This window comes from Molossus molossus, unplaced genomic scaffold, assembly GCF_014108415.1.
Source record: "Molossus molossus isolate mMolMol1 unplaced genomic scaffold, mMolMol1.p scaffold_m16_p_11, whole genome shotgun sequence".
Taxonomy (NCBI): Eukaryota; Metazoa; Chordata; class Mammalia; order Chiroptera; family Molossidae; genus Molossus; species Molossus molossus.
The window spans coordinates 68,626,809-68,639,713 of NW_023425346.1; the positions used below are offsets into that span (position 1 = coordinate 68,626,809).

Here is a 12,905-nt window from a genome sequence, read left to right on the forward strand (position 1 = left end):
TTTGAGGGTTCTTTAAAACTATGTTACAGAACTAGCCCTGGCCGGTTTGGCTCAGCGGTTGGAGTGTCGGCCTGTGGTCCAGAGAGACCCGGGTTCGGTTCCCGCTGAGGGCGCGTACCTCGGTTGCAGTTTGTCCCCGGCCCTGGTTGGTCGTGCGGGTGACAGCCACTCGATGTGTCCCTTTCACGTCGATGTTTCTCTCTCTCTCTCTCCCTCCCACTCTATCTGTACAAAAAATGAAAAAATGTCCTCGGGTGAGGATAAAAAACAAACAAACAAACAAAAAAACTATGTTACAGAAGTAATAGGGACTGGTTGCATAGACAGCCTACCATTAATTAAAAAAAAAAACTTAGTTATTTGACACAAGGTGATGAAGGATAAAATGCACAAATCATGCCATCTTTTGGCTGCATTTTCTTAAGGGTATGCCTATCCATGATGCTTTATACCACGGTTCTCAAGCTTTTGGTCTTGGGGCCCCTTTATACTCTTAAATTATTAAAAACCACAAAGAGCTTTTGTTTCTATGAGTTATACTCACTAATATTTATTGTAATAGAAATTAAAGAAACATTTAAAATAATAATTCATTAAAATAACAGCAATAAGTTTATTGCATTTTAACATAATGTTTTTATTAAAATAACTAGTTTATAAAACTACCAAAAAAACCAATGCTACTTTCTTTACTATTTTTACACTTTTAAAAATCTCTTTAATAGAAGCCATATCTTTACTAAACACAATAGAAGACAGCTGAATTAAGATTGCTTCTGCATTCAATCTGTTGTGAATATGTTGTTTGATTCAAGTATATAAGGAAAATCCAGTTTCACACAGATGGGAGTTTGGAAAAGGAAAAGTATTTTAATACTGTTTTCAGATAATTGTGCATATCCTTCTTTGATACTACAGCAAAACTTAAGTGCTATCTCTTAAAGGTTAGTTACAATGCAGAATTTGAAAACACATCAATGAACCATTTACAGTCTGCTATTTGAAATTTGTAGATATTTCTTTTTTCTTTTTTTTTTTTATCCTCACCCGAGGACATTTTTCCATTTTTTGTTCAGGTAGAGTGGGAGGGAGAGAGAGGAACAGAGAGAGAGAGAGAGAAACATCGATGTAAAAGGAACACATCGAGTGGCTGCCACCCGCATAACCGACCAGGGCTGGGGACAAACTGCAACCAAGGTACGTGCCCTTAGCGGGAACCGAACCCGGGTCTCTCAGGACCGCAGGCCGACGCTCTAACCGCTGAGCCAAACCAGCCAGGGCTGTAGATATTTCTTGCACTTTGAATACATTTTTTACTTTTGCATGATTTTATCACATCTTGCATTGGATATCTGGAAAATTTGGTATACTGAATTATACAGAGCTTCCAAATGTTGACACATTGCATTCATTATACAATATTTTAAAAATATCAAATACATTAATATCACTGCCAGTCTCATCAGAGAGTTCTTTAAGTATTGGGAATCTGTCAAATTCAATATAGCAGATACAACATTTTAAGAAATTCTAATTTTTGCTTAAAAGCTTGAATTTTAACATTGGCAACAAACATTATTGGTTGTTTTTCTTGAGTGACTGGCTGACTTTGCTCATTTCCCAGAAAATGTTTGCCAAATACTCATATTCTGAATACCATAGTCTGTTAGTCAATCTCTCAGATAAAAATCGTCTTCCAAAAAAACCAGCTAGTTCAGCTGCAACTAAAATGTTGTAAGGGCTTTTCGTGGAGAGAACCATCCCTTTCATTTGCAGCATAAATTCTGTATGCGTATTTCCTGTTTCATCACATAATATTAAGACATATACTCAAGGCTAGAGATTTCAAAAATTTTTTTTAAATTAAAGTGTTCTGCTTCATCAAGAACAGATGAGTGAAACTGTTTCTTAACTGAATTTGACAACATTCATTAGTAAAATGTTATGTCACTTCCTTGATTCATGCTGACATCAGGAGTTTTAACCACCATTGCCTTAGTATTATTAGTGCAAGTGTTAACATGCTGAAAAAGGCAAATAACATCTGTAGTATCGTTATAAACATCATTTTAACTCTGTATACCCTCTGAGACTACACATTGAGAATTACTGATGAAGATGTTTTGGTTTAAGTATTGAAATGATTGACTTAATTTGCCATTTTATCCTTATTATTTGTTGATATAAAACAATGGTATAAGTATAGACATAACTTGTATTAATGGTAGAGATTTGGGGAAAACTGATTTCTGAAAGCTCACTGAGATATTTGGAACATGAATAAATTATATATCAAGAAAAAAGCTTTAGAACAGAAGATTGTGATTGGAAGTCAGCCTAGATTTTCAATTATGTTGTTGTTTGTTAAAATCTATTGTATGTGGTATTTATGATTAAACATAAACTTTGTCATTTAAAAGTATTAACATCACTTTGTATCATACCACTAAATGTTGGTTTGTATACAGAATTGCATGTTTATTGTCTATATTTCAAATCCTCAACCCAAAGAATACTATTTAAATTTTTGACTCATTAGTTCATTTTGGACTTCATGCAAAAATACCTATATATCTTCAAGTGCTTAAATTCTTAAGAGAAGTATCTAAGCTATCTACATATGACTAAGTGGGAAAAAATTACAGATAGAAATTGAGCATTCATTTTTTTTATTTGGTGTGATAAAAAGATGACTTTTGGGTATTAGAGTAGCAATTTCTCTCGGTTTTTCCATCTCTTTCTGTAAATGATAAGTTAAGAGATTCCTCTAATTCTTTTACTAGATAAAAATACTATTTCTTGTCACTCTTCATATGTGTTTGTATTTAGGAACTTAGACTTTTTTGCTAACAAATTCTATGTCATAATTCTTAAGGATAGTAATGCATTGTGATGGTTTTTCAGTAAGCTACAGGAGCAGCCCTATTTGTTTAAACCCTAGTTTAACCTGATTATTAACAATTAAATTGTGTTTTCTTCTTACAATTAAAGTGTATTCAAATTTATTGGTCCCTTGCTTCACAGATTTATCTCAGTATGTGGTGTATTCAAACAGAATTTTGTATTTTTAATTAGGGGATTAGATAAGTAATTCTGAAGAGCCAAAAAAAAAAAAATTGTTAGACATCACATTGCTTAACCATCTAATGTACGTGTGTGTATACACTGTGCTTGGGAATCATCTATCAACTGCTTGTTTTTCAGGCAGTATTTTAAAGAGTGGACATGTGCAGAAACTGTGAGCACAATTAGCGCCAAGCAGATAAATCCAGCTCTAATCCTGTTTACGGTCTGCATCAGACAGATGTGCCAAGATTGATTTAGACAAGCCCTCGGCTTACAGTAATATTTTTAAAAGTTCCATTCACTGTGCTATTTTTGTTAAACCTTTGCTAAATATTCTTAAGTGTTGTTGGTTTTACTCTTCTTGTTAACAACTGTAACCTACTTTAAGCAGGTTCTGCTTTGCTCTCATGGTGACAGGGTAACCTGCCAGGAGAGGTTATCTTTATTCCCTGTAATTAAATTGACTTTTTCCCCCAAGAAAATACAACAATAGGAAGTGGGGGCTGAATTAAATAAATAGCGTGATATCCAATAGACATATACTTAAATCCCCTGCAAGAACAGATGGTCCCCAGTATCTCTGTAAGTAATGTGAGAGGACAGTTAATGTTCTAAAACAACTAGCTATAACCAATACAATAGTAATGAACCAATAGATTTAAAAAAATAAACCACATGCCACAATGTAAAATTATATATCATCTGTAAGGTTTTAATTCTTATAATCTCTTTTTAAAAAGTATCCATAGATGATTTACATATTTTTATCTACTATTATCAAATATCAATTTATGAATAAAGCTTTATTTTTTACCAGTAAAGTATATTTTACATTAATATAAAATACTTTATATTTTCCACCAGTAAAGTATATTTTACATTAATATAAAATTAAAGTTATATTTGAAATACATGCCCCAAGTAGGCTCTTTGTTGTTTTTAACTCCTCTTTCAACATACTGTCAGCATGTGTTAGGTTGTACACGGAACTGTCGCTTTTTCATACAATTATGAAAACATTTGCTTTTATTTGTGGCAGAAGCTAGCTGTACTATAACAGGCGGCTAATTCGAGGATCAAAACACATATCTCCTAGATGAAGAATTAAGCAGAGATATAAGACCTAAATTTTTGTCAGCATTGATACATTTATAAATAAAATCGTTTATACATAAAAAGCAGTATTTTTCTGGTTCACATGGAGAATAAAGTGAACCTAAGTCATTGTTAAGTTACTACAACAAAGGGGGGGTGGATAAGTGCTCAGTTTTTATAGACACAAAACAATAGTCTTCTCTCTGAATGTGCTTTCTTTTATTTATTTTTTCCCCCTTTAATCTCATTTCTCATAAATATTTGTGTATTCTAAGTGTGTCCCAAAGAGTAAGTGTTTTGGCATGGGGGTTGAGGAGAAACAGTGACCTTCTTAGATTTTCAGTTTAGCCTATCGGATGATTTCCAGGACCTTCACCTTCACTAGGGGTAGCCTGAGGGCTTCACAACCAGAAACCCGAGGACCCTGGTTTTGGCCACAGCTCTCTTTCTAGTCCAGGGAACCAAGGTCCTGCTGCCGCAGAGGCCGCCCGCCGGGCAGCGGTTCATGTCTTAAGAACTTCAAAGGCAAAACAAAGACTAGCAAAGCAGCACCTAATCGGATGGATGATTAAACAATAGTTCCAAGCCTTTAAATGAAAACATTTTAAATTTAAGTTCACAGAAATCCAGTATGTTTTATGCCTGAAGACTATATTCAAAATAAGAAAACAATTTTCTATAAAACTAATATTATACCTATCTTCATATGTTATAAAAGTTATATTGAAAATCAAGTGACTCCTGTGATTAGAGAGAACTGGGCAGGTTTGCCCATGGAATGGAAATGAGCAAGTATATGCAGAAATTAACACTGGGTCAGAATTTCTATGCAGGAAATCGGCACCTGAGAGATTTATATAGTTGCTGAGAAAATGAGTCCTGAAGAGCATTTGCCCATAGTTAGAAATGGGTAAAAACAAACTATTTTGTTCATAGATGTATTATCCTTATTTTCCTTTCAAATACAAAGAATAATTGTTCTAAATCTGTATTTCTTCTTCTTAGTCTCTTCTTATCACATTGGCAAAGAGATCATGTATGTGAAAACCCCAAATTTGAATTTTTGGGCAAAGGAGGAAAAAGAAATTAGAAGTCTGAGCAGGGAAAGCAGGGAATACCTCTCAGAGAATTATGGGGATTTTCAGAATTTGGGGGAGCTCCTAGTTGCCACAGTCTAACCTTCCCTGTCCTTGAAGGTCACTTCAGTTTCTGATGAAATACTACTCAGTTAATTGACACATTTTTTTATCTTGCTGTTTTCCTAATACTTAGAGGCAGAACAATGGTTGGCTGACTCTTTAAGTTTGACTATTTAAATGAGCCAAAGGGTCAGATAAGAGAGTATCTTTACTCGGAAGTCCTTACTTCCCTTTAAAGACATTGGTGAGGAGTCATAGTCAAGACCAGCCGAGGTGCTCAGATTTAAATCTTGGGTCTGCCTCCTACCAGGTGTATGACCATAGACAAGTTACTTAAACTCTTTGTCCTGATTTTCTTCTCTTTTAGGAAAATGCAGCTACAAAAGTTTGTTGTGAGGATTGAATGAGATAATAAACATGAAGTGCTTAGAGCCATGTCTGGCATATAGCATATGCTCATTAAATATTATCTACTCTTACTTTTTAGGGAACAGAATTTTGAAAATTAAAACAGTATGATCAGGAACTATTTTAGGATGGGCAAAGGAAATAATCTCTTTTACTTAATTACAGCAATATTTTCATTGAAGAAAATTTTTAAATTCACGTACACAAACTAAATCACAATCTCACTGTTCTTCCAAGTTTTCATATGCACATTCATATATGTGCATATGAAAATATATTACACAGACATGTATTCAGTGAATAGATACAAAACAGTAATGGAAATGTGCTATACTATTTTAGATAACTTTTCTAGTCAGATTTCTACATTTTAATGGTTGAGTAGCATGTTGTTGTATGAATATACTTTATTCTACAGAATCAATATTCTGTTATTGCACATTTAGATTGTTTCCAGGTTTCAATTAATTAATGCTTGGGTAAGCATTCTTTTAGTTAAATTGTGCATATTATTTATTTTCTTAGAGTAAATTACTGGAAGCAAATTGCTGGATCAAAAATATGTATATTTTAAAGCATTTTTCTTTTTCTACATTTGTAAAATATAATCTATAAAATATAGTGCTGATGACAGAAAGGGACAATTATGGAGGTTTATAAGAAAATGTTAATCTCATAGTCCTTACCATATTTCTCTCTTTTAATAGGTAACCAGTGTTAAGTTTGTTGTGTGTTTTCCATGAGATTTATTTCTTTTCTCCTTTTAATGGACGAGAAGTCAAATCTCTCAGGTTCCTTTGTAACTGCTTTTATTCCACTAATTTATACCTATTAACATTAATATCTTTCCAGATCAGAACACAGCTCTAACTTGTTCATTTAGCTGTGGAAGACGAATTCAACCATCTTCCTATTGAAGGCCATGAATATTACTTCAAATCATTTTGCTATTATAATATTGCTGCAATTAACATTTTGAAATCGTTTGATACCTATTTCCAACTTGTTCTCCAGCAGTTACCATTCTTGCATCCCCACCTGCGCTGGGACTGGCTCCCTTTACCCACACCATCACTGAGCACTATTTTTGATCTTGTGCCAATCTAAAAGGCAAAAAATGGTATCTTGTTGTGTTGATTTGCATTTCTTTGATTACTAATTAGATTGAACTTTCTCATATGTTCATTGGTCAATTTGCATTTCTTCTTTTGTGACATGCCTGTCTTGGGTCTTTTATGTACTTCTCCACCAAAGTGTTTCTTTCCTTGATTAAATAGATTATTAAACTGTCATATGTTGCACATATTTCTGCCCAGTTGGCCTTTGCTTGTGACTTCTATTTATGGGTCTCTAGGACTTTATAGGCATTAAATAACATTTATGTTAAATTTCTCAGTCTCTGTATGTCTGCCTGTACTGTCACGCTTAGGGCTTTGCTAATTTATGGTTATATATGAAGTTTCTTCTAAACTAAACATGTTGGAATATATTATGAGATAGGGCTCCATTTTTTCTTTCTTTTTTAAAAGATTGATCTTGCCTGAACAGTGCAGCTCAGGGTTGAGCATCGACCCATGTGCCATGAGGTCGCTGGTTCCATTCCCGGTCAGGGCACGTGCCCAGATTGTGGGCCAAGTTCCCAGTGGGGGGCATGCAGGAGGCGGCCAATCAATGTTCTCTCTCTCTCACACTCTCTCTCTCACTTTCTCTCTCTCTCTAAAAGCAATAAAGAAGAAAAAAATTTTAAAAATCAATAAAAAAATAAAATAAAAATAAAAGATTAACAAGTTCTAGGTCACCATTTACTCAATATTTCCAACTGAACTGAGATGCTGTTATTAATAGATTAGTGACATTTTAAATGTATATAAGTGTTGTTTCTTTGAACCATTCATTTATGTAACCCAAATGTCTTCATTATTATAGCTTCATAAAATATTATATCTAATCAGGCATGCACTCTTCCTCATTACTGCACTTTAAAAACATTTTCTTCATTAATGTAATATATTTATTTCAAGAAAATTTGCAATCATTTGATTAGGTTCCTTGACCCTTACAGCAAAGAAAATACCAATGATATTTTGATTAGGATTGCATTGTAAGTAGTTATTAATAATGAGAATACTGTCTTGAAAAATATGTAATCTTGGAAATTGGTCTGTCTCCGTTTATTCAATTCTTTGTCACTTAGTATATTTTGAATGGCTCTCCTCTCACATATTACTCCAGGATTACAGTGATAATAGGTATTCTTTCCCTATTTCCAGGAACTCTTCCATTTTTCCCTATTCAGTTTGATCTTAGCTATTGATTTAGTATCTTTACATTTGTATTTTACAAGAGGTTTTAAATTGGAGTAGTTGTTGATTCCTTTGCTGCCAAAGTAAAGCACACACGGTAAAACATTCAGACTATAATATAGGACTTTGAGTGAAGAGTTTCTCTCTTCCATGTTTTCTCTTTCCCAATGGTTCTTTGTTCCCTCCCCTCTTCCTTCCCTCTCTCCCTTCCTTCTTTCCTTGGAGCTCTTATTTGTTTTAAGTTTGACTGCATAAAAATTAAATTTATGGCCCGACCAGTGTGGTTTAGTGGTTGAGCATCGACCCATGCACCAAGAGGTCACTGGTTCGATTCCCAGTCAGGGCACAGGCCCAGGTTGTGGGCCAAATCCCCAGTGGGGGGCGTGCAGGAGGCAGCCAATCGATGTTTTCTCTCATCAGTGCTTCTATCTCTCTCTCCCCCTCTCTCTCTAAAATCAATAAAGAAAAAAAATTTTTTTAAATTAAATTTATGTGAGACACAAGATCATAGCTAATAAAAGATCAGCCTAGAATAAGTTATTTGTAACATATATCATATATAGTAAAGGACTAATTTTAAGACTACCTGAAGGATTCCTGCAAATTAGACAAGAGGCACCCAAACAGAAGTAGGGAAATACATATGTAGAGAAAACTCTGTTAAGAAATACGAATAGAAGATAAATAAATGAGAAGATGTTCAACTTCATTAATTGTTGGACTAACTGATTTTAGGAAGAGTACCCACAGATATAATCAAAGATTCAAATTGTTTTAAGGTGGGTAAGTGATACAACCTACCTGTACACATTCAGCTAGATGAAGCAACACCTAGCAACATCTCTATATGGAAGGCAAGCTTCTCTCCACTTCACAGGGTACCGTTTCCTATACAGAGCATTGCATACCATTGGGTGAGGATTTGTCAGGCCCTTTGACAGGCCTTTGTTTCATTCCTGAAGGTAGAATAAGAATTATTGCTCCCTCCCAAGTGTCCTAGAGACCCTGGCCATATATATGCCTACCGGCTCAACAAGGGTAAACAACTTACATGCTCACCAGGTGAAAATACAGGGCTTAGCAAAAGTAGGTTTACAGTTGTTTGTATGGAAAATAATATAATAATTGATAAATAATAGTACAGAAATAAACTCTGTGTTTTGCATGCTCACAACTATAAACCTACTTTTGCCAAACCCTGTATATCATTGATAAATGATGAATAAGCTTGGTTTCCCTGCTATATAATAACTACTGTCTAGCTTTTAGTTTCTAGTATATTCTTCCCTAAAACGAACCAGGGCTACTTGAAGAATCCAGATGAGCTTGGAATGCCATACTCTTATAAGAAAGGTTTATTTCCAAAGACTTCTGGAGGTTTGTAACAAAGGAGGCAGATTGGAGGAACTCTCACTGGCCAGCGTGTGACCATTTGGAGTATTAAAATGGAGACAAGAATTTAATTAATTGAATAGTCGAGACTGTTAAAGGTCATAACTTCATTATATGATTAAAGGGAACAAATTACCTAACATGTGCTAAAGAAGCATTTTCAAAGTGTGGTCCAGGATCCTTTCAGGGAGTTAGTGAGGTAAAAGCTGTTTTTATAATATTACTAAGAACTTATTTGCTGCTTTTACATCATTCTCTCCCAAGGATACAGTGCAGTTTTCCAGAGGCTACGAGTTATGTGGTTTCTGATAGCTAATGCAATATGTGTTTTGTATTCTTGTGTTTTAAAGTCTCGATTTTAACGTCTAATACAGTAAATATTGATAGATACAACCTGTGCAAATAAGTTATTTGGAGCCTCAGTCTTTAAGACTATAAACGAGTTAGAGACCAAAGAGTTTGAGAACCAGTACACTAAACAGAAGTAAATCTGAGCAATGAGGACTACTCTGTTAGCATTTGCAGAAATGGGGCAGGTGAACCACTAAGTTATGAAGGCATGCAGAACATATTGGCTTACAATGATACAGTACTTTCACGCTGTTGATTAGTATAAGGAGTGATTGTAGTAATAGTGATGCTTGTTTTGTTTCCTGAAATGCATCATTGTTTCTTGTTGAATTGGTACTTGGAGGGTTCGGGTGACACCACCAGTGAATCGTACACCAACCTGAAGACTGAGCTTTCTGAGGAAGTGACAGGCCTGAAAAATTGACTTCAGGTTCACCCTACCCCACCATAAATACTGAGAAGGGAGCTTGTTTCTTTGTTTCTCCTTCAGTGGTAGGAGTGCTTTGTGAGCAGTAGTTTGCAGAATGGTTGGGGGAGGCCAAGCACTCCCTGAGAATGCAAAGAAGGAGCTCTCTAAGGCACCGCAGAGTCCTTGCTCAGGTCTGAGAATGCTGTGGAGCCCGGCAGGGCTCAGGGAGCTGGGAGGGGCCTCTGCTTTTTGGGGCCAGCTCAGCGCTGCTGTCCTTGCTGTGGTGGTTTCTATTGCTTCCTTTTCTCCTACCATGGCTCATATTTTTCTGCTTCTCTGCATGTAAACTGATTTTTGATTGACTGGGAGATATTGTGAATTTTAGCATGTAGACAGAATATTTTGGTATTTCTAAAAATATTCTTGAGCTTTACTTGAAAATATGGTTAAGTTAGTTGGAAACAGTTCAGTCCTTTTGAGGCTTGATTTTAAACTTTGTTGGGTGGAACCAGCGCAGGCGTTAGTCAGCTGACTGGTGGGACAGTACTCTCTAGGTACTCCCCCCGATGTCCTGTGCATTTCAGTGTTTTTCCACCTGTGGTGTGTCTGAGCTTCATTCTCTTTAATCCTTCAGGTGGTCCTTCCCCTGGCCTCACACATGTGCTGATCCATACTCCGCTGAAGACGGAAGGGGACCTCTGCAGGCCCACAGCGTTCTCTCCCGGGGTAGCTCTCTCCTCCCTGGTGGTTTGTCTAGTGAACTCTGGCCAGCTTGGCTTTCCTGGACTCCTAACACCCTCCCCTCAGGGAGACAGGCTCCCCCACGGGTCCCCTACTGTGGCCTAGAAACCTCTGGAGGGGTCAGCTGAGGCAATGGTGTGGCTCCTCCGTTGCCCTTTCTCAGCAATCACTGTCCTGTGCCACCTCTTGTCTGATATCTGAAAACAAGCTTCATATATTGTGTATGCTTTTTAAGTTGTTTCAGACAGAAGGTAAAACCGGTCCCTGCGATTCCGTGTTGGCCAGAGTAGAAGTTTTAGAAGTACTTTTGCAGAAGTATAAGGACACTCTTACTTTGAAAGCCGATTGGAATGGTCCTGTACTACAATGATTATTTTCTGAACTGTGGCTAAACAATACAATTTCATGCCACTATAAAATCAAGTCTGATTCCAGTAGATCTTTCTTTCTAGATTGGCAGGGATTCCTATTTTCTAATCACAGTAATCTTACTCTGCCTCCTTTTGTACATGTGTTACTTCACTTAGAATGTACATTTACTTTCCTTGAATTGTTGCCGTCAGGCGGTGTGGCTCAGTGGATTGAGCATCATCCCATGGACTAAGAGGTCCCGGTTCAATTCCCAGTCAGGGCACATGACTGGGTTGAGGGCTCCGTCCCCAGTAGAGGGCATGCAGGAGACAGCTGATTGATGTTTCTCTCTCACATCAATATTTCTCTCTCTCTTTCTCCTTTCTCTAAAAAAAAATCAATAAAAATATATTTAAGAAATAAATGTTGCTTTCAACAACCTGTCATAGTTCAGTTCTATTAGTTAATTTTAGTCTTTCCATTACTTTACTCTGTTCATATTAGTAGCAAGGAACCTCTTGTTTGATACTCATTTTTTATTATTGAAATGTTGCTTTATGTTCTTAGAATTCTTCATAGAGTGAATATCCTCAGGTTCTGAATGTGCTAGGGCAGCGACTCTAACATTGGGAAAATAGACCCAATTTTTATTTTATTTTCTCTCTGTCTCATATAGAGATTGACATAAAGGACAATCAGTAAAATTACAAATAAGAAAGATTTTCTGAGTTTTTACTATTATTTATACATAGAAGATATGGACACAATGGTTTTGATTGAAAAACTTCATTTCTTTTCAGGTGATTCCAAGTATGACTTGCTATGTAAAGAAGAATTTCTTGAACTCAAGGACATATTCTCTGTCAAACTGAAACGGCGTTATTTTGCTAGTGGAACTGGCACTTTATTGGGTATCACACTCTTCATCTGTTTGAAAAAGGAACAAAATAAATTAAAGGATTCTACACTTGATCTTATTAACTTAAGTGAAGACCACTGCGACTTATGGTTTAGACAGTTCAAGAAAATTTTGGCAGGTAAGTACTTATAAGAGTTTTTAATGAATCTAGTTTCCTTGATGCAGATTATTAATCTAAAAATTATATTGTACTTATGAACATAGAAACTCTTGATTATGTTGATATAGTTTCCTTCTAATCCTAATTCGGTGAGTATTTTATTCATGAAAGGGCGTTGGATTTTGTCACATCCTTTTTCTATGTACATTGAGATCATAGGGTTTCTTCCTTTCCTCTGTTAACGTGGTGTATTACATTGATTGATTTTCATATATTGAATCATCCTTGCAATACAGAAATAAATCCCACTTGGTCATGGTGTATAATTCTTTTAATATGTTATTAAATTTTGTTGAGGACTTTTACATCATCATTCATCAGAGATATTGGTCTATAGTTTTGTTTTGTTTTTTAACCTTGTAATATCTTTGTCCAGCTTTGGTATCAGGGTAATACTGGCCTCATAAAATGTGTTAGGAAGTAACTCTTGAATGACCATTTCTATGAAGAAGCTTGGATAATCTGAAATAACACAATTCTTAAGTAATTTAGTTCAGTTGAGAGTTGTTTTTGAAAGTATATTTATTTTTCTATTAATGTCTTGAGCTTATATTATAATTTTTCTCTTATA

General features: G+C 35.6%; 1 protein-coding gene across 1 annotated transcript in view; it reads left to right on the forward strand.

The window, feature by feature from the left end:
• The window catches only part of CERKL (ceramide kinase like), a 105,038-nt gene that overhangs the window by 35,915 nt on the left and 56,218 nt on the right, over positions 1-12,905 (forward strand). The window contains exon 2 of the mRNA XM_036253669.1: positions 12,056-12,292. Within this exon, the coding sequence (XP_036109562.1) occupies positions 12,056-12,292 (237 nt within the window). The remainder of the gene's footprint in view (positions 1-12,055; positions 12,293-12,905) is intronic.